The 23,140-nt window shown below is 39.5% G+C and overlaps 1 protein-coding gene across 5 annotated transcripts in view; it reads left to right on the forward strand.

Moving 5' to 3' along the window:
- Positions 1-23,140, forward strand: part of Lrch1 (leucine rich repeats and calponin homology domain containing 1) — a 183,707-nt gene that overhangs the window by 106,031 nt on the left and 54,536 nt on the right. For all 5 annotated transcript variants that reach the window (XM_047552651.1, XM_047552653.1, XM_047552655.1 and 2 more), the window contains exons 3-8: positions 2,222-2,348; positions 11,528-11,633; positions 16,707-16,843; positions 17,652-17,779; positions 19,045-19,108; positions 21,993-22,098. In XM_047552651.1, coding sequence (XP_047408607.1) covers positions 2,222-2,348; positions 11,528-11,633; positions 16,707-16,843; positions 17,652-17,779; positions 19,045-19,108; positions 21,993-22,098 — 668 coding nt within the window. The remainder of the gene's footprint in view (positions 1-2,221; positions 2,349-11,527; positions 11,634-16,706; positions 16,844-17,651; positions 17,780-19,044; positions 19,109-21,992; positions 22,099-23,140) is intronic.

Consider the following 23,140-nt stretch of genomic DNA (forward strand, 5'->3'; position numbering starts at 1 on the left):
GTGGGAGAGACACTGCGCCTGCGCCTTCAGCAGCTTTTCATGTAAATAGCACGCATTCCCATGAAAGAGACCACAGGCTGACTTTTTATTTTATTAAATTAGTGTCCACCCTGGAAGAATTCCAGAAAGAATAAGCCTGAGTGAGTAGAGCTGTTGTTTGTTGCATTGCCTCGACTGCTATGATGAATGACTCTCCCAATCCCAGATCTGCTAATCCGATTAAATGCCTGCATCAAGGGAATGAGCCTGGGAATAGTTGCATGCTGCATTTCCAAGCAAAAAAAGCAAAAGGAATATCTCAACCTGTAGTTGTTAATCTTGTAGAAACAGGAATGTAGAAATTTCTGAAAATACTAATCTCTGTTCCCATGATCCTCTCTTTAGGAGGAAATTTAAATATGGCTCCAAAGATAATAGAATGACCTTGTTAAATTAACATTTTCATTTGCCAGTCCTCATTTTGTGAAATGGTATATTCGTAACTATTTTATAGCCACAAATGATACTTTGGATTGTTCACTTGCTGTCTTTTAATAAACTGAGCTCTCTTCTCCAGAGCGCGTACCTACAGGGCCTTATTCTGGCACCTGAAAGCCCTATCAGCCGAGTACCAGAAAGAGCCCTCATCCAGCCAAAAAAGTCCCACTGGGTCCCCACAGGCTAGAGAGGACAGCAGGAAGGATGTGAAAAGACAGAGTGGCAGAATGGTGGTCGTGGTGCCCCCTCCACTGCTCCCAGTGACCAGGAGAGTCAGTGGAGCCCAGCAACGAGGGAAGTGAAGTACCAGCTGGTCCTTCCAGTGCCAGGAACCCCCAGGAGGACTCTCAGTCTCCTCCCTCCCTCTGCTAGGCTTTTATGGAGAAAGCTCTTCTACCTCTTTCCAGAAATAGCTTTTATTTTTGTTTGTTTGTTTATATCTGGGCAATGGAGTGAAGATATAGCTGTACCATTTCTTCCCCAAAACTAAATATCTGGATATGGGGTACCTGGAATAGGAGTGATATTTGGGTGTTGGCAGGAGAAGGCCCAGATTAGAATGGATCTTTTTTATAATTCAGCCCCTGCATTTTCTGAACCCATTAGTTAGACATGCCCTTAGGTTAAGCATCCATACAGAGAAGTGCTCACAAAATATACATCATAGTGAGTTTCCTCAAACAGATGGACCCATGCAACAAGTACCTGATTATATTTATCTTGTGCAGATGTTTCTTTGCTGGTTACAAAAACTCTTCTAGGAATTTTGTAAAAGACAGCAAAATATACTAAAGGAAAGAGAAACCACCTACTGTACTCATACCCCAAAATGACCACTGGTAATATGTAGGTGTGTTTCTAATCTGTCTCTCCTCTTTACACATAAACAGATATGCATCCCAATAAACACGCATGCACACACACACACACACACACACACACACACAGAGGATACAATCTTTTGAAACTTTATGCATGTGTGCACAAATACAAAGAAGTTTTAAATAATTGCAGCCACAAGATGTACAGATTTTTAGGTGTTTCACTGTGTGGCATTGCTTCATCAGCAGAATGGCAGGGAAAATAAGTCAGGAAAACAGAATTTTCTCTTTTCTTGGTAGCTGGGAAAAGGACTTGGTGTGGGGAAGAGATTGAAAAAAGTGACTTACACACAAATATGGATGATTTTCTATATTGCATTGATCCAATATCTTTCCATCTCTTAGAACTGGCCATTATAAATATTTATAACTGACTCAAAATAATTGTACATATTTGGTGGATACAGTGTGATAATTCAGTACTTGTAAGTAACGTATAATGAGCAAATCAAAGCAGTTAGTGTTTCCCCTCTTTAAAAGTTTGTCATTTCTTTGCATTCAAAACCTTTGAACTCTTCGTTCTAGTTATTTTGAAATATAAAATACATTGTTGTAAACTCTAGTCACCTTACTGTGCTATAGAACACTGGAATTTATTCTTCCTATGTAAGTTCATTTTGGTACTTGTTATCCAATCTGTTTCTTTCCACCACCACCCCCATTCTTTTTTAAAAAATGCATTTCGTTTTCTTCTGTATTTGTAATTTGAGTAATTATGGACACAGAAAATGTATTGGACTTTTTGTATTTGGAAAAACATCTTCTCAGATCACTTCTTTTTCTTTTCTTGTTAAAAGTGTGTTCACAGATAGTATGAAGTGGCCTTTCTGTTTATGTGTGTTTCTGTTGTATTGTCTTTACAGTCGAAATCAGCTGTCTGCCCTGCCTGCCTGCCTGTGTGGTCTGCCTCTCAAAGTCTTAATCGCAAGTAACAACAAACTTGGATCACTACCAGAAGAGATAGGTCAGCTCAAACAGTTAATGGAGTTGGTATGTTACTGATTTTTAAGATGCTCTTTTTGTTTGTTGACTGATCATGATCTGTCAGGGTGTTCAGAAAGACTTTTGCTATAGTTGAGTAAGGAGAAGCTTCTATTAGTTCATTTCCCATTGCTATAACAAAATAACCAAGATGGGACACTTTATAAAGAAAAGAAGTTTATTTAGCTCCCAGTTTCAGGGGCAGAAAGGTCAAGATAAGGCATCCTCATCCACTCTGCCTCTGGTGAGGGACCTCTCGGCTGCATCACAACACAGCTGGTGGCATCGAGGTGGGAGCAAATGCCAGAGGGACAGATCTCACGGTGACATGAGAAATTGGAGAGCAGGGAGGGGCCACTCTTGCTTTTCATAGCAGCTTCTCATGGGAGTTTATCGGGATCTCAGGAGAACCGTGTCACTCCCTTCTGACAGCAGTGCCCCCAGTGACCTTACCACCTCCCACTAGACTCCACCTCTTATACGTTCCACCACCTCTCGATACCACCACACTGGGAACTAAGCATTGAATACACCACATCCACAAGACACTAAGTGGAGCGACATGGCACTAGCAGCTGTGGCTTTGCTGTGACAGTTCCTGAAATTTATAAGTTTCCTGTAGTTTATAGTTCCTGAAGTTTGCAGAATTAATAGTTCCTGAGGTTGATAGGTTATCACATTGTAGTTATTTTTTTTCAGATTATATATAAATTGTAAAAAATGATGGCTAATCCAAAGAAATAATCTGCAAATAAATTTGTAGGTCACAATGTATGAAGGCATATAATTAAGTCAGAAAGAACAGGGTTCTTCACTCGAGCTGCTGGGTGGTTTAAGGGCTGCCGTGAACTTTTCGTAGGTTCCTGTCCTGAGCCCTGTTCTGGTGAGGGTGCCCTGTGTCTTAGTTACTGTACTGTCTTCTCTCAGGTCTTATGACTTTTCCCCATCAGCACTAACTCTTGGCCCCTGGAATTCTCAAATGTTAACTCCACAGGTGATTGTAAAAGCCACGTAGTCCAAGCACTTGACCTCTTGATCAAATGAGGAAACCCAGATCAGAGCGACAGCAACGTGTGGAAGGTCACCCTTGCTAATTGGTCACCTAAGCTGAAATACCTTTGCCAAACACTGTATGGTGGAAAAGTAAACAGCAGATGGAATTTTAAATGTACCGGTGACCACATTTTAAAAAGTAAAAAGAAGCAAGTTAATTTGAATAATATTTTATTTGACTCCACATAGACAAAATATTACTACTTTGTGTTACACAAATCAAACATACTGAGGTGTTTTATTTATTTTTTAACACCAAGGCTTTGAAATCCGGGATGCATTTTACACTGACAGCACATCGCAGAGTGAACAGCCACATTTCTGGTGCTCAGTAACCACCAGGCATGACCAGAGATGGCCCTGTTCAAGCCTGCAGTTCCCTCTCTGCCACCTTGTGTGTCTGAGCAAGTGTGCTCTTTGTAAAAAGCATTTATTTGTGAAGTAGCCGAAAAGTTAATAAGTTGACATTATTTAACCACAAGGAATGACTGGCCTTGGTTAAGGTCACAGACTAAAAAAAGATTATTTTCCATCCATTCTCATTTATCTTTGATATCTGCTTAAAATAGTAGTGTTACTATAGGTAACCATGTCAGATTATTTTTAGTTATCAATTGGAACAAAAAATCCCCTGCAGAGCTTAAAGCAATTCTTGAATTATAGCAGGAAACTTTTGTTTTGTAGTCACACATTACCAATTTATTAACAGAATCATGAGCTTTCCACGCAGGGCAGAATGTTTGAGTTCAATGCTCCCCATGCTGAGGAAGTGACCCAGTTTATCCTTCTCTCAGCATTGTGTGCTATTTTGGAAAAAGATGTTTTTTAATTCTACATCAGAGTCAGAGTACCTCAAACTGAGTTTGTAAACTCTTTTCTTCCAAGTGTGGACGAACATTCGAGTGAACATCCACTTGAAAAACCAAACCAGAACACCTTGCCATCTACAGGAAAAGAGTTGTCCTTTCTTACTTTGGGAAGGGAATAAAATCGGAGAACATTATCTTACCTTTTTAGTTATATCACAGTTACGTAAGAATCTTAAAACAAAAAGCATTCCCAGTACAGTCAAGTCTTGTCCAGTCATTTGATGTTGTCCAGGAAATGTCAAAAAGTGGTCATTCTCTTCCCATGAAGAAGCCACTTGGGAGATGTCCTTCTTCTTGAACCAAGAAGATTGGCCAGGTGGTGTGACCACATTGCTGTGGGTGCAAATCTTGTGGAATCTTAGCTCTCTGGAGCTGGTTCTTTGAGGGTCATTTCTGATGGGAATAATGTACAACTTTCTGACCTTGGCCACTCCAAACGACTTCTTACCTGCTCTCATCTTATGAATGTAGTGTACGTTTGTGTTGCTTTGTGAGCCTGTTTCTGCGTCTGCTTTCTGTAAGGGGAGGAGGTAAAGTGCTAACATGTACTGAGTACCTCCTTATTTTAGGTTGTCTGCTAGGACATGACTTGGAATAGTTCATAGAATCTTGAAAGTAACCCAGCAAGGCCTGTATCATTTTTACATTTTGTAGACAAATTGTCAGTTTAGAAATTATGTACCCAAAGCTATGTGGCCACCTGGGGTCAGAAGCAGGTTTGTCTGGTTTGAAGTTCATACCACAGAGCTGGGGACGTAGCTTCATGGTAGACTATTTGCCTAATGTGTGTGAGGCCCTGGGTTCATTCCCCAGGACTGCAAAAAGTGAAGATAACAAAAGGTCCACAGCACAGTGCAGCCTCTGTCACCTTAGCTAGGCTGCAAGCAGTTGGTGATTTCTTCCCGTGGAGTCCATAGTAATGGCACCTGTGCTGGAAAGTTTTCTTACTGTGGAATCAAGTCAGATAGGGTCTATAGTTTTATCCCATGTTGACTAAATTTTATTTTACCTGCCCAGTCCTTCTGAACATATTGGAAACCTGGCTCTTACGGAGGAATCTTGCAGAGGGATGAGGTGTTTAGTGAGAGGTGCTGTCTCAATGCCACAGGTTGTAGGTAACAGACAGCTGTGAAGACCAGCACACCAAGTCAGAGCACAGTAAAACTGAGAGTGTTTTGTGGGCGTTTGCCAGAGATCGAGGAGTTTTTTCATTGGTTTTATCTGCTTGGAGTCCATCTCGGCTCCAGCCATTGTTTGGATTTTCTCAGTTCCACCCTCCACCGGTTCGCAGTGTGTGAAAATCGTGTTTTTTAGCTCTGACCTTCACATAAGAGAACGAAATGTCACTGATTTAGAAACCTACTTTGACAACCAAAAGCTCAGAAGACCTGGCTCAAGTGATAATGAGTTGGAAGGTGTTTCCTGGCCCTCAACAGACACACTATTTGTTATTCACTTTTCATGAAATATTTGGTAGTGTGGGGAATTTGAATTCAAAGATTGATTCTAAACCCATCAGGTATTGAGCAGCTTCTGAGGAAAATGCCTTCTTGATTATTTTTATGCATAACATCCCAAACTCTGTGGCATGTAATGGAGAGGTAAACGCAGGTGTCCTCCATAACCACTTGGCCATTCCTGATCCCTCGGATGCCTCCTAACATCTGTGATTCCTGTGAGACAGTAGGAAACCTGGGGCTTGCTAGGAACAGGAGCAGGGTGGAGCCTGGGTTTGTGGGTGTGGGGAGGGGTGTGAAGTAGAGTTTTATACTGGAGAGAGGTGCTGATATTGAGATGGTTTATCAAACTAGAGGTTGCTGGAAGGTGGTTTATGTTTAAACAGACACTTTGATTTTTCTTCTTTTTTAAAGTTCTTTTTTTTCTTTTCCTTCTGAAATGCCCATCTGGAAGATAAAATTATCAATATTTGAAAAAAGAGCCATACTCATTTTTAACAATTTACCGTTTTGACCAATGCATTCTTTTTTTCTTGTTTGTTCTATTGAGTTACAGGTGACAGCAGAATGCATTTTGATTCATGGTTCACAAATGGGGTGCAACTTCTCATTTCTGTGGTTGTCCATGATGTAGTCACACCATTTGTGTGATCATACATTTACATAGGGTAATGATGTTTGTTACATTCCACTCTCTTTTCTTCCCCCCATCTCTTCCCCTCTCCTCATTTCCCTGTATACAATCCAGAGTTCCTCAATTCTTCCCTTACCTGCGCTTTTTAAAATTCTGACCTCCAAGCAATGAGTTTTTCTTTTTTCATTGCTACAAAACCAAAATATCTGTGTTTCAACCAAAGTCTTTTCATTATTTCTGCTATCATAAATGGGTCTTCCTGATGTTGGAAGAAAATTAGTTGTTCAAAGCTCACCTTTTACTTTATAGGCACAGAAAAGGTGAGTGATACTTAACGTTGCACAGTAAGCCCTACGGAGGGGATTTCTATGGAAGGACATGGATACATGACAGGAGGCGAGCTGTTAGTAACCTGCATTTCCTGTCAGAGTATTGTATTCCATCAATTAAATGGAATCATCAGAATTTATTACAAAAATTCTATTTAGGCTAGTAGTGCACCAAGTTGCACCAAGTTTTTAAAAATCTGAATGTCAGAGCAAGGTCGCTTATGAGAGACCACCTGCAACTCCACACTGTGGCCTGGGCTCCCCAGACTCTGCTGTAACCAAGATCATCTTGACACAGAGTTTATGATGGTTTTCGTTAGATGTCCCTGCTTTAAAAACACTTCTAGTCTTTTTTGAAATTTTGTTTTCTCTAAGTGAGCATTGCCTATCTTAATAATCCCTGAATTAATTCTGTTATTATAAATCCTTCTCATTTTGCATTCTGAAGGTAGATTAGTAATTTGTACTTAGTAACAAAAATTTATTACTCTCCAACCCGTACTTACCACTTCTAGAGACTTCCATTATTGTGACGAGGAGAGAATCTTGATTTCCAAAGTCTTTTCTTTTGGTTGTTTTAAAATATGGTGTTCAAACCAGTAAATAGGTAGAGTTTGAATCTTAGTTAGAATTTTCTATTTTTTTTTTATGAGAATGACAAAGTTGGACAGACTGGTCCATGAAAAACTTAAGCTTAAGTATTGATATTATTGATAATTAGATTTATTTTCTCTATCAAAAAGAATAAAATTGATAAATATAACATATTCATGATTCTTTTTGATCTACTTGTTTATTGGTAATATGGTAACATTAAATATGTGGTAATTTTATTTCACAGAAGCTTGGAATAATTGTTCTCCAAAGACATAGCTTAGGTTTAATAGAAAATTCAAAAGTATTTCATTAAGTGAGCGAGCCTGGAATTTATAACCTGACAAATACTAACTGCAGAAGTGTGAGGCATTAGCATTGTTTACTTTTAAAATTTATTTTCATAAATATTATCTTCTTCAAATAATCAAGATAAAAATCTGTACCTTGTCCTCAACTAAATTTGGATAACAATGTTCTAAAGAATGGGATCATTCTAGAAATATTGCTTGCATATTTTCAAAACTGTACTCTTATCCCCAGACACCTAGACTATTATCTCCTCTTTCTTCCTCCTCCTCCAGCTAATTAAGACATAATTACCCATGGGGTATTATTTTTGCGATGAAATTCATAACCTCTTTAAAATTTGACAAGGTTCAATGACTTGTGGGGATTAGAGTTTTGCACTGTTTTCTGCAATATTGATTGTACAATGATGCAAAGTCTCTGTCTCCCTTGTGGGCTAGATCTGCCAGGGCAATGTCCCCCCATTATTTTGTCAGCAGAGGAAGTAACCAAGAATGCAGAGCACTATTAAAATAATCTGACTTTTACCCCGTATCCTTCAACCTGTGAATAGACAATTGGACTTTGTGTTTCAAATTGTCTACAGATGTCCTATCTTATAGGTGGAAAATTTTGTTTTTATTGTTATGTGAAGTGTGTATGTGTGTAGGTCTATTGAATAACTCTTTTCTATGCTGGTGAGTATTTAAATATAGCTGAGAGAAGTTGATTTTCTTTGATAAGGCCATTATGTTAGAAATATATTGGAAAACATTAGCTTACATTTAGAGAGATGGCTTACCTTGATTTCATGGTCAACCTAGGTATGACCAGCAAAGGGCAAGGTGTATATACATACATATATGTATAGTTCATGCTAAAAAATGGAATAAGTGTGAGTTTCATGTCAGGAGATTTCATGCTGTGAATATGCCGACTAACTCTATAGGTTATCTTTTTGCTTTCCTCTTTACACTGCATTTTTTGGGAGAAAATGGTGCCTGTGAAACCTCTGAAAATTGGCAGTTTCACATTCAAAAATCTATGCTTTCCATGATCTGTAAAGAGTCTTTCTCCTGCTGTCATTCATAAAACAATTTTTTAAAAAACTTATTTTAGAATCCAATAACATAAATTCTCTTACAGATGGAAAACGATTCCACCTAATTCTTCCCAACAATCTTCACCTCCACCACCAGCACCATCACCCAAGTGACAGGCCAGGCCAGGAGTGGAGCAGAACGATTTGCTGTCATGTGTTTCTGGGGCTTGCCTGTGTTCCACAGGTGTCTTTTAAAATAGAATGGAATGGTGGCTCTTGCTTATTTCTTGTTTAGTTAAGGCAAAGAAAGATACAGCTTTCAATGGAAGGTTTTGGTTGTTGACCTCTGTGATGATCCAGTGCCAACTTCTGTTTCCATTCTGGCTTCCCCTGACATTTTTGTCTCTTTTTAGGTGTGCTCATGGAGTTCTGTTGTTTTAAACACTAGGAGTGGTTTTCTTAAAATTGTGTGTGACTTTTCTGAACCAGGAGCAATGCAGCAGCTTGGGGGTGATGCTCCTAGTCTTTTTTGAAATATTGTTTTCTCTAAGTGAGCATTGCCTATCTTAATAATCCCTGGATTAATTCTGTTATTATAAATCCTTCTTATTTTGCATTCTGAAGGTAGATTAGCAATTTGTACACCCCATTTTCTAACCTGTCTCATCCTACCTCTCTGCTCCAGCAGCTGAGGACAGAAAACTACAGTGGGTTGACTATATCCTGTCCACTCAGGCTTCTTGGCTGCAATATCATTCTCTTTTTAGTAGCGGCGATATTATTCCTTCTCATCCATTGAGCACAATGACCCTGACAGGCACCTGAGGATTTTTAAATGAAATAGTTAAGAGGGTGGGGATCCACTGATAGTGTATAGTTCTGGTCTAACAGGGTCCCGGGGCTTCAGGGACTTCATCGGTGATGAGTTAACTTCATCTGAATGAAAGCAAAATGGATTTTTGGTACATGGGCCTTGGTCCTTTTGAAGGTGAGTGGGGTTGGGTTGTAGGTTCCAACGTAAAGTGGAATATAAGAATGTGGTCTTATGGAGAGCATTTACAACTTGACTCTCTCTTTGGATATCTCTGATATCAAGTAGGGCCTTCTTGGAATTTAAGTGAGTATGTTGGAGCATCCTGGGCACCCAGCCACAAGGGAAAAGGAGTCCCAGTATCGTGAAGTCTCAGCATAAATGAATTTCAGAGGTTCATTCAGCATTCACTGGTCACTGCTTTGTGCCGGGCACTCTGCTAGATACCAGGAGGACAGAGTGAAAATGACACCATCTTTCTCTGCTAGGATCTCACAGGCTTAAAGGGGAAGGCAAGCATGTAAGCCAGCGAATGACAGTAACACACACTCTGTGGGACCTGAGAGGGAAGGATGGGCCATCTTTCAGTCGTTGGATCAGAGTGACCTGACCGAGGGGAGGGGAAGCTCATGGATGGTTTCAAAGAGGAGGTTGAGACTTGAATTAGTTCTTAAAAGATGAGCAGGTGGGACAAGATGACATTATTGTGGATGGGGACATCAGGCAGGGAACAAGTATGAATAAGTTGTGGGACCACTAAACTGTGGCACACACTGAAGACTGCAAGTTGGGATCCCAGGGCTTGAGTGTAGGATACAAGGAGGAACTGACAGACCCATTGTAGAGGCTGGAACATTCTGCAAGTATCTAAGCTGGTGAACACCATAATGAGATACCTGCCCTGGCAGCTCTGTGAAGGATGGATCTGAGGAGGAGAGCGATGCTTGGAAACCCATCAGGAGATCATTGGTTGCCATAGCCAATGAGAGATAGTGTTGTCCAGACTGAAGGAGGAGCAGGGGTGGGGGAGGGGAGAAGTGCAGAGCGGGATTAGTGAGCTAATAAGGAAACATAAGGCTATCACGTCATGGCCTTCATTTTATGTGTGTCAAGACATGGTTCCAATAAAGATGAATAAGGCATTAGTCTTCTCAAGCAAAGAGGACAAAATCCGCCTACCCACAGTCTTGCTCATGAGCTGCGAGGTCACCAGCCATTTGGTAAGAACCCTATTTTAAATAAATAAGCACCCAGACAGTAAGTCCATGTTTTAGTCAGCCTTTTCCCTGCTGCAACTAAATGATCTGACCAGAACAATTATAGAGGAGGAAAAGTTTATTTAAGGGCTCACAGTTTCAGAGGTCCTAATCCATAGAAAGCCTGCTCCACTCCTTGGGGCACCATGGCAGAACATCATGGAGAAAGAGTGTGGCAGGGGGAACCAACTCACTTGGTGATCAGGAAGCAGAGAGAGACTCCACGCTCCAGATACAAATATATACTCCATAGCCACACCCCCAATGAACCACTTCCTCCAGGACACCCCATCTGCCTGCAGTTACCACTCAGTTAATCCCATGAGGGATTAATCTACTGATTAGGTTAAGACTGTAAACCAATCATTTCTTCTCCAAATCCTCTTGAATCATCTCACATGTCAGCATTTGGAAGACACCACATCTAAACCATAACAACCCACATTCCTGAACTTGAGGGTTTGGTAAGATAGGAGGTGTTGTACCTAACACTGGGCCCGTCCTTCACGGATGGCGCTTGCAGGCCCTGGGCCACTGAGCCTCATTTTCCTGATCTGTAAATATTAGGCTAGTAATACTGTCACATGGGTTTGTCATGAGAATTAAATGGAAGCATGTGGCAGAAGCAGCTCTGGAGTATTAGCGTCCTTCCTTTCTCCCTTCTTTCCCCTCTCCCTGGGATGTTTACAGCTGTTTTTTTCTTCCCTGTGCTGAGTCTGACTTGCTAGGGACCTGGAGACCAGGATAAAAGTGCACCTGTGTAGCTCTTTAAGTTCCCGAAGGCGAATTCACACACAATGCTTGATTTCCTGGGAGAAGAGGTGCTGATGGTTTCTCCCCTGACTTTCCACACAGGATGTGAGCTGCAACGAGATCACAGCCCTGCCCCCACAGATAGGCCAGCTCAAGTCTCTCCGGGAGCTGAACGTCAGGAGGAATTACCTGAAGGTTTTGCCACCAGGTAAGGATTTTTAAAAAAGGAGGGTAAGGCAAAGAAAATGGGAGACATTAATTATTTTTTTTTATTTACTTCTCTGAAGAGGGTGGATCTTGTTTTGTGTGTATGCCTATTAATATTAATCATTTGAATTTCACATACAGGTAACAGAAAAGTGATGTTCAAGTTGTAACTTCAGTCAAGGGCTACAATAAAAACGTTCCCCTGTCTATAGCTGTGGAGGGTGTTGTGGGGGCATATAAATATGCTAAGGCTGCTGTATAAAGAAATCTAGACTGGGTGGCTTAAATAACAGAAATTTATCTTCTCAATTCTGGAAGTCAGAAGTCTAAGATTCTGTGTGTGTCTGAGTCCTAGTCTCTTCTTAACAAGGACGCCAGTGGAAAAACCCTAATGACCTCATTTAAGGCCCTATCTCCAGATACATTTATAATCTGATATAGGGTTAGGATTTGGGGGGACACAAACCAGTCTGTACCAGCAGCAGCTTGGATTGTTTTTGGATAGGTGTATGGTCTTCTGGAAAATGAAGCCAACGGTTTAGGGGACACACTTAGACCTGAATCCTGCAGAACCCGGCTAGCAGGATTTCTAGCCATGGGGATCTGGGAGACCTGATTGGGAACCCCCAGTGTTCAGATTGGGTTCTTGGTGAGGCTGCTATCCCTGAGGGTCGGTGGTAGTTTTATTTTGATTCATTGTACACAAATGGGGTGCAACTATCATTTCTCTGGAAGTAGAATCATACCATTTGCATAATCGTACATGTTCATAGGTAATGATATTTGTCTCATTCTATTTATATTATATTTCCTTTCCCCCACCTTCTCCCCACCCCTTGTTTCCCTCTACACAATTCATCCTTCCTCCTTTCTTTCCTTACCTCCCCCGACCCCACCCTGTTATGTATCATCATCCACTTATCAGACAAATCATTCGGCCTTTGCTTCTTTAGGATTGACTTATATCACTTAGCATGATATTCTCCAACTCCATACATTTACCTGCAAATGTCATAATTTTATTCTTATTTATGGCTGAATAATATTCCATTGTGTATATATATCACAGTTTCTTTATCCATTCATCTTTTAAAGGGTATCTATCAGTGGTAACTTTGGTGAATTTCACCATACTGGCTCCATAGCCTTAGTATTGAGACTTGGCTTTCCCTGGCCCCGAGCATGAACAGAGTCCCTCAGATAGCCCTCCTCTGGCAGCTGTGGGCTTCTGTAGTATGTCCCTCTAGTACAGTACGTGAGGGTTCACGTAAAAGATAACATTCATTCAGAACTGTTGTACCATGAAGAACCTGAAAGCAGGCCTGTTGTGGGTAGTGGATGTGGATTTCATATTTGGGTTTGGGCCTGGGTCAGGAAGGAATAGATGAGAAACAGAAGGCTGAATTACACATTCTGGTTTTCAGAGATCACCTTGGTTTCCGTAGTTTTGGTTTGAGGACTCCAGACATACCCGATTTCAAACATATACTTAAAAATATATCTGATTGGGCTGGGATTGTGGCTCAGTGGTAGAGCGCTTGCCTAACATGCGTGAGGCCCTGGGTATGATCCTCAGCACCACATAAAAAGTAATATAAAGGTATTGTGTCCACCTACAACTAAAACAAAAATTTAGAGGAAAAAAATATATATATATCTGATTACATGACCAATGTAATTCTACATCATGTACAACCACAAGAATGAGAAGTTTTATTCCATATATGCATAATATGTCAAAATACATTCTACTGTCATGTGCAACTAATTAGAACAAGTAAAAAAGTAAATAAAACAAAAAATTACCTGAAATCAAAAGCAGGATTTGGGAAGTGGTCAGTATCAGGTTCCCCTGACATTAATGCACCAACTTGAGAGCTACCTGATTTTTTACTGTCCTGTTTCTGCATCTTGATCTCTGGCTTGAGCTGCCTCATTCTCCAAGGGAAGAAAATAGCTCATGGAATCCTGGAAGAGAACTTGGCAAAATGCATGGTGCTCGGTGGCTGGAAGTTCAGGTGCTCACCAGCCACCTCCCACCTTTCTCATGGTGATTTGCATTTTAAAGAAGTAGAATTAGAAAGGATCTCAGTGTAAGATTTATTAATTTATTACTTGAGATGAATTCATATGAAAATAGTGATATTTCATTTTGTCAGCGTGCAGTCACATTTTTGGAATGTATGAAAGCTTTTCTTGGCTTAGACAAGTTACAAGGGGGAAATTTCTTATTAAGGAGCAAATTTATACACATCCATTTTTCACACATGAAAGAAAACTTTCCTTTAAATTTGAGATCCCACACTCACTGTGAAAGTATCACAAAAAATCGAACTCCAATTTCCAAAAGGAAAAATTAATGACATCATTTTACAGTTGACTGTAATAGTCTAGCAGTGTTCGGGGGGAAAAGTGCACCTCCAAAATCTAGGTTTTTGTTTCTCTTGCCACTTCTTATTCTCTCACCTGAGAAGTATTTCCTTCCCTAAAAAGGTCAGTCACAAATTGTTCCACATTTTATAATTATGTTTTCGCAGTTTTGATAATTTAAAAATAGGCTCAATGCTACACCTTTAGTTTCTTGAAAAATCCTTTTTTAAAAAAAAAAAAACTGATTTCCTGAATATCAAGTTTCTTTATCCTTCACTCCGGAGAGCTCTGTTGACGACGTAGCATTGGTTGGTAATGCTTTCAGGCAGAGTGCATCAGGAACTGTACATGTCACTTACACGAGTGTCCTCTTTGGATACCCCTCCTCATATGCTTTCAATTTAAGGAGGGAGAGAAAAGAGAACTCTGTGGCCTAATTATGCATATCAATTTGTGGTGGTTTTAGACAACTACTACAATGAGGAGACCATATTTTGTTCTTTCTGGGACAAGAATGAACAGAGAGGGCTGAAATAGCCATTCCTTGTCCCTCTTTGCAGTGGAGAGAGAGAAGTGGGATTCCTCTTCCTTCTTCTTGTCCTCCCTCCCCTCCCCTCCTCTTTCATCCTTTTTCTTCTTTATCTTTCTCTGTTTCTTCGAACCTTTTTTTGGACTGTCTTTGTAGTCCCTCATTTTATTGCTGGGAAACTGTTGGGTTCTGGTCTTCCAAAACTACTACAGATTTCAGCATTTCCAAATTGAAACTAAAGGAAAGAAAAATCATCATTCTCGAATCATTCCTTTTCAAATTTCCCTGTAAGTTACATCCTGCTATTCCATGAATTTAGCCCTCTAGTCTCTCTTTCAGGGTCTGCATTTTAAGCGGCAAAGATCTGGAGTCTCCTTACATTCTGCCACTGATTTGACACCTTACGTTGGGTGAGCACTTGGCATTGCAGTTGGGAGGAATCTGTCTATCGTAATCCCCCTGTTTCATAGCATTCTAGGAACTAGAAGAAGAAAGGGCATCTAGTCAGGCATGGTGGCACACACCTGTCATTTCAGCAACTTTGGATGCTGAAGCAGGAGGATTGCAAGTTCAAAGCCAGCCTCAGCAATTTAGCGAGGCCCTGAGCAGCTTAGTGAGAGCCTATCTTAAAATAAAAAGGTCTGAGGATGTGGCTCAGTGTTGAAGCACCCCGAGTTCAATTCCCAGTACCAACCAAAGCAGTGGGGGGGTGGGGGCTGCATCTGAACTTCCCTTTTCCTTTCACTTCTGTGCTTCCAAGTCCTCCACACTTACCTCTTGCTTCACTTCACAACTTACAGCCTCTTCATCCAAACAATCTCAGTGACTAATGTGGCCTCAGGTGCTCTTCCTCCTGTGAGTGGGGTTGAGAGCTGTGTTTGAACAATGAACTAACTGATGAGGACAATATGAAAATACAGATTCCTTGGCTTCCAGCCCAGGGATCTGTGTTTTAAAAATACACTTTCTGAGTTTTCCTACATAACTCACCTATCATGAACCTGACTCTGGGACCTGGGAGTTGGACACGTTCCTGCCTCCTTCTAAAATTTCACTCCCACCACTTCTTTCCTTAAGACCAAGTCATTCACTAAGGTATGAAAGAAGGAAAGTCCCTTCCACTCCTAGAGCATGATGCATTCTGGGAAGAAGACACTTCTGACTAGGGGAATCTTTGGTGGTGGAATTTTAAGCAGTATAGCCAAGTAAAGTAAAAAGCCCTCAGGCATGGTGGGGAGGGATGGAGAGGAGACAGAGAAAGAGAGAGAGAGTATGAATTCTTCCTCCCCATTGATTGGTTCCTTTCCTTTATCTGGTTCTTGCCTCCTTCCGCTTTGGAACTGCTGGAATATTTTAAAGTACCAACGGTCCCTTAACAAAAGTGCCAGAGTCCTATTCTGGAGTGAACCTCCCTTAGCCTCTCACACAAAGTGCTCAGTGATTTGCCAGCATCACCCAAGATTCTGGCGTGGCTCAGCCTTTCTTTGCTTCTGTGGAATATATTTGACTTCGTTTCTAGCAGCTGCCAATGTCGGTTTGAATGCTTGAAATTACTGAGTGTTTACTGTGCCCCTGGGTGGGGATTTTAAGCTAAATATAATGTTCCATCTTGTTAGCAGAGCTCCACAGGACTTAAAAAGCAGTGGAATAAAGCCTCATCAAATCAGAATTATAGGGCCCACTGGAAAAATCCTAAATTAGATAACATTTGATAAAACATAAACCTATTTATGTAAATTAGTTCTGGGATTATGCCAACCCAGATACATTGAATAGATAAGAATATTCTGTAATTAACATATTATTCATGTGCTAGCAAGCGCTACTTGAAAACAGTTTGAAGTTGCAACACAAACATATCCTGTGTGACATGGTTTGCATGATTCTTTTGCTGGAAAAAAAGGGGGAGGGACTTTTTAAACAATAGACATTGTAAATATCAAGTGTTTCCAGCTCTTACCAGAACTAACACCAATTAAGAGAGATCCCAGTGAAATTTCTCCCATTTAGCGAAATTGTTATACATACCATATATTCCTGACATGTAACTTGCTTTTGATATGCTAAGTGATATTTTTCCCACTAAGAAGAAGTTGAGAATGTTTAGCCATTTGATTAGGTTGCTTTCTGAAATTTTTTCTTTTTTTTTTTTTTTCTTTCTTTCTATTCTTTTAGAACTTGTAGATCTTCCTTTGGTAAAATTTGACTTTTCCTGCAACAAAGTGCTGGTGATTCCCATCTGTTTTAGAGAGATGAAGCAGCTGCAAGTGTTGCTGCTTGAGAATAATCCCCTGCAGTCTCCGCCAGCCCAGGTGGGCCACTTCCATTCTTTGCTGAATAATACTATATTATTAGACATGATCAGAAGCAAGCGCCATCTCTGAAAAGATGAAACCTTGGGTGAATCGGACTATGCTAAGTTACTTTTTGCAGAATCAAATCTCTTTACTTGCATTTGGCTCACTCTTTGATCATTCCAGCCCCAGAATTATGTATTTGATTTTTATCATGTGTACATACATTTGAAACTTTTTCATGGAGCATATGATTTACAAAAGGGGCAATATGTTCCTTGTTTGAATCTTAGCTGCAAAATGGAGTTTAAACATCTTTAAATATTATTGATTGTTTAGAGACAGGGCTCAAGCTCAGATATGAAACTGAACATATGAAGTATATGTTCTTTCAGATGTACATGTGTAAATGTTTTAAAGTTTCTTTCTCAAATGACTTAACTTCTTAAATCTATAATAATTTATAAACTGTTAATTGCTTTCTTATGGGCTTGAAAATAATTGTCCTTGTGTCATCTTTTGTAATTGGAATGCTGCTAGTCGAGTTATCTGACTGTTATTACACTCTACTTAAATACATATCTGTTAGAATTTTGAAATTTAATTTTTTAAAAAGTCAGGAGTTTCTTGAGCATGGTTTCCTAGTCAAAGTAGAATTCGTAGGAAATGATTCCCCAAATCCTCACATTTTGGAAAGTTCAAATTTAGTGTGCATTGTTAGGGTGTTACTTAAACTGAAATTGTGTAAAATATGTGGTTATGTATTTGGCACTTAAATTTTGTTTTGTCATTGAAAGATGAATGGGCTTTATTAATTTCTCCATAGATTTGCACAAAGGGCAAAGTGCACATTTTTAAGTATCTGAGCATACAAGCGTGCCAGATTAAGACGACAGACTCCCTGTATCTCCACACCATGGAGAGACCTCACTTGCACCAGCATGTTGAAGACAGGTAAGTCGAGGCCTTCACTCAGAACCCTGTTTAGAACACAGAAAAACATCTAGGAGGCTTCGCATCTGGATTTAAACTGAGGGCATTACTGCCTGTTGTCATTACTGGTGACCACCCTCCTACCCTCATGTGAGTAGTCAGCGGTTTTACCCTGAGCCTATGCTGTTTTAAATTAGAAAAATGTATCTATTCCTTTTTGAAACAGGGGAAAACAAAAACAAAAACAAAAAAGTAACATTTGCTTAGGCCAGACCTGTTCAGTTGACTAACAAAGATCTATTTGCTTCACTCAACCAATTCGACTTTATAACTCAGAGTTTAGAAAGTATTGGAATAAGAATGTTGAGAGTACTTTGGCATCTCTTAAACCTTAGCTTCCATTTCCTAATCAACACCTATCCTTCTTGAGTAGTGTGTGGATACCTATAAATAAGATCTATAATATAAATGTGGGTATTTTTTACTTATCAGTCAGGCAAGCTTAGACATGCCCTTTTAACAATTACTAATTTTTCAGTGTACCTCCAAAACTTTGTTGAGAAGAACACAGGCTTTTTTAAAATTGTTTTTAAAAAATGCAATGTGTATAGTTTTTTTTTACCACTTCCTGTTTCAAGTGCAAGTGTTAGAATCCTTTCACTTGTCCTTGGGTCATTTATGGTATAAATCAGGCCTTGAACTTCCAAAGAACGGAATTCTCACACTGAACACACTTGGAGAAATACAGGTCCTTTCAGAGGCATCTTCACTGTAGAAGTCTTTTCTCTCACTTTTTGTTAAACAGGGCAACTTAAAATTTCAGACTGCCCTAAGAGTACTTTGAAGTAATGTTTCAAGTATGTATCCACTATTTTATGTTTGTAAAGATTTTATCAAATTTACATAATCACCAAATAAAAGTAAACAGAATTATTGAAATAACATTTTGTGAGCTAAGAAGTAAAAGCAGTTATATAGTTTACTGCTTCTGTATATGCTAGAATAATTAAAATCAGAAAATTGGTAACTGTTTCAAAGAAACATGAAGTCTAAGAGTGGGAAAAATGGACACAAAGAGTTTATCTTGTATTTAGGTGGTACAAATCTCTAATTTTTGTAGGACCTGAATCTTAATATTATTTAATATGGTCTGATTTGTTGCCTTATAATGATAATAAAAATTTATATAGGAAAGTCATTATTAGAATATAATTGATATATCTTGGTGTGAACTTGTGCTTTTAATTTTTCCTAAATGAATTCAATATTGATGACATCTATCCCAGCAAGAAGGATTCTGATTCAGGAGTTGGAAGCGATAATGGAGATAAGCGATTATCAGCTACTGAGGTAAAGCTAGTGACCACATCTCTTTTCTTCTGTGCTTCTGGATATATCTCTGCTTCTGGATATATCTCTGCTCATGTTGGTTAAACTCCTTTCTGGAAAAGGACTTTGACATATCTGCATGAGACTGACTATGTGATCATGTTTGTGAAAGCAATTTGAAATCCTCTAAGGGTTTTGCAAATATTAGCTGATGGTAGCTTATTCTGCATCTGTAATATTTTGCAAATACCCAAGAGTAGACCCTATTTCTTTGTCTCCCACATATTATTTGGAATATTCTTGAATGTTTAATAAATATTTATGAAATGACTAAATGGCATACAAATATCCATGAAGCACTTTTAAAATATGATAATTTATAAGTGACAGGAATGTAGGAAAGCATTGTTATATGCATGCATCAGTGTGAAGGAGTCAAATGTTCATTGCATTTTAGTAATTTACTGACAGGAGGTGCATTTATGAGTAGTTACAGTTTTGATAACAATAACTGTTTTTCTGAAACAGATTGTGTTCTGTATAGTTAGATAAAAGTCTGGTTAATTTGTAAGTTAAGAGTCTTCACAAGCTAGTGTTTCTCTAGTGGTTACAGATCACTGTTCATTAATACATTTATTATCTCATACTGTGTATTGGGGCCCCCCGCCCAAGTCTTACATTCACGTACCATTAAATGGAGCTTCTTGACTGAAGGAACGAGGAGAGATAGATGTGCTCAGGGAAGCTCATCAGATACTCTTTCCTTTTTTGAGGGAAGTTACTGAGTTTTTACTGTTCTTTGAGTCCTGAAACATCATAATCCTCTTCGGAGTTGTTGCTAATAGGGCAGTCACCTCATCTAAGGAAATCACATTTCTGCTGTGAGACTCCAGGGGAGCCTTTCCTCAGTTCCCAGGTCTTTAAGGTTTAATAGGTAGCTAAGGTATTTGGATTTACTTTCCACAAAACGCTCTGTAAAGCAGTGTACTAAAAAAAAGTAAAAAGAAAAGATTCCTTAACATTTTTCTAATACAAAACATTTTGAAAGGAAGAAGAGTTAGTAGGCAGAAAAAGAAGACCAGTGTCAGTAAAAGAAAATGACCTACAGGAAGCCACTTGAATAGTTTACTATGGTTCCCTGGTGGGGTGGGCATACTAAACACATAGCTTTCTAAGTTGTATTTTAATTCATCCCCTTCGGCTTTATTAAAACTCACGAGTCCCCTCAAATGGACCATTGTTATAGAAACTACTCTCCCAATACTTATTTTCTATTAAATTAGAACAGACTCTGCTTTATCCTTTATCTCCCTTCTAAGGCTAATTAAGTTCATTAATAAAACATTACTCAGTGATGTTCATTATTCTTCTGTTACTCTTAGTTTAAGTAGGATGCTAATATTCTAAGAGGGACCCAAGGATTTATCATCTCCCTTTTAATTCAGTGCATCTCTTTGGAATTTTGGTGAATTTTTAAGATGGGGGTGGCAGAGGGAAAAGAGTCTATAGAAGGCATTTTATTCTGCAGAATAAAACCTACGAACCTTCTCTTTGACCTTTTCTTGTCTCACATTGTAGTCTTACTACCTAAGAATGCCTCCAAAAAATTTGTTTTTGTAGATTGACAAGTGTGTTTAATTTTCCTGTGTATCGTTCTGTTGTTTCTTTGGCAACTATATTACCATCCAAGGTCACCCCCTCCTCCACTAAGATTTCTTTGTGGGACTCAGGAATCACTTCTCATTCCCTTCCTTTGGCTTTTGTCATTGTCTGATTGATTTAGCATTTGTTATGAAGAAATTAAAAATCTACTTTTTCAATCTACATAAGCAAGAATTTGTGGGATCCTATGAATATTTGTTTAATGAATGAAATGCATGCTTGCTTTCTGCCAGTTTCCAAACTATCTGTGCCTGTGTCCAAAAGTAAATAGGGACAAACTCTAAACGTCCTAGCTTCAGGAATTTAGGAGCAGGCCATAATCACCTGAAATGTGTTCTGGGGAGGTTCCTGGTCCCTGGGAATTAGAAAGCTTTTCACTAAAAAGCAACACAGAAATGGAGATAGGAAAATAAATGAGGCTCCATATTTCATTTCTGATAGCTTTTCTGAATAAATTTCATCAGCTGGTGTGGGCCCTCTGAGAGGACCAACTGACTGCAGTGACTACATTTAAGCTTTGTTCTGAAAATCACAAAACACATGCTCTTTTTAATGACTGCAGTTGTTTTCTTCTTACATATATTTAGTGCAGCCTCCTCAGCCTGAACCAGGGAGATAAACTGAAGTTCAGTGTCACGCGTAAAATGTATGCTTAGTAAATAAGATACTGTCACACATCTTTACTGCCAGCTTTTTATGGCTAGCTAGGTGAAACTTGCATGTAATTTTGGTAAGTTAGCCTGGTGGTCAGGTCTCAGAGTGTAAGTACTATTAAAGTGATTGGTTGAACTTAGGCCTAATGTGATAGTATATTTATCATTATTCCTTTGTTGTGTTGAATATTACATAGTCCTTTTTAGTAACCTTATTAGGGGTTTTAATGTAGAAAAAGGTAGGTAGGGAGCTGACAGAATTTCAGCTCAGAGCATACGTCAGAGAAGTGCGTGCCTACCATCAGTGTTAGTGACCTGTGTAACCAGCTGCCAGATCAAGAAACAACTTTACCAGCAAGCCTCGCTCATGCACCCACCCTCACCCTGAGAGCACCCACGGTCCTGAGTCCAGATGCTGTGGAGCAGTATTCTGGTTTTCAACTTCCATAGGTAGAGTTGGCCTTTGCGTCTGGCATCACTTACTCAGCATAGTGTTTGCAAAAATCACAGGCTGTTGTTTTACTGCAGTGTTCTCTTTTTTCCCCTTGATAAAATTCACTTGGACGAAACTGTGTGCTGTACTTTTTCAGCCTTCTGATGAAGACACGGTTAGCCTCAATGTGCCAATGTCAAATATCATGGAGGAAGACCAGATCATCAAGGAGGACCCGTGCCAGCGCCTTAGCCCCGATAAAGGTCTGAGGGAAGAGGGCAGTCTTGTTTTTAAACTTCTGAGGTTATGTTTAAAATAACACATGCACAACTGTGGCAGTGATTGTAGTTAATGTTTTTTGCACATTTCCCCTCTGATTCAGGCATTGTGTTCATCTGGAAAGATGATATTTAAAATTCAGAATGCTGAGATAGATATTCTACCCATCTCCCTTTTATCCACGAGGGAGCCAAGTCTCAGAGAGTTTGAGCCAGTGGTCACACAGCCAGTACCAGTTCCTATAGTAAATAGTAGAACTGTTCACATTATGAGGATTTATAAAAGATTCTTTATGTCCATTTTAGGAAAGAAAATTTTGAGATGGTAAATGTATTAGTTAGGACAACTCTATTTGCTGTCACACATGAAGTCCCAGATCTCAGTGACTTTAACATAATCCAAATTAAGTCCAAATGGGAGTTAGTGAGTTAGTGATGTACAGGGAACTCCACTCCACGCATTGATTCAAGGACCTATTTTTCTTTTGTCCTGTGACTCTATTTTGTTAACACGGGACTTCCCAAGTTCCTGTGTCCCTCTGTTTTAAGCCAGAAGGGGAAGAACATGGAGGTTTGCTAGTGGGCATTTGTTTCTGGAGAGCTGGATCTGAGAGAGTGCCCATTACTTACTTTCAAGCTAGACTTCAGTCCACAGCCACATCGATCTCCAAGTGAGGGTTGCTAGCATAGTTGAGGTGTTCAGGAACTTTCTTGTCTTTGGACAAGTCAGTTGACTTTAATTTCCTCCCCTGTAAATGAGGCATTTGATTAGGTAACTGCTGAACTTCATAGCTCCCAAATCCTGTTGCTCTTCTTCTTCTTCTTCCTTTTTTTTTTTTTTTTTTTTGTAAATACCAGGGATTGAACCCCGGGGGGACTTTAATACCGAGCCACACCCCAGCTCTTCTTATTTTTTATTTTGAGATATGGTTTTACTAAGTAGCTCAGGCTCTCACTAAGTTGCTGAGGCTGACCTTGAACTTGGGATCCTTTTGCCTCAGTCTCCTAAGTCACTGGGATTACATGT

Source organism: Sciurus carolinensis, chromosome 5 (assembly GCF_902686445.1).
Source record: "Sciurus carolinensis chromosome 5, mSciCar1.2, whole genome shotgun sequence".
Taxonomy (NCBI): Eukaryota; Metazoa; Chordata; class Mammalia; order Rodentia; family Sciuridae; genus Sciurus; species Sciurus carolinensis.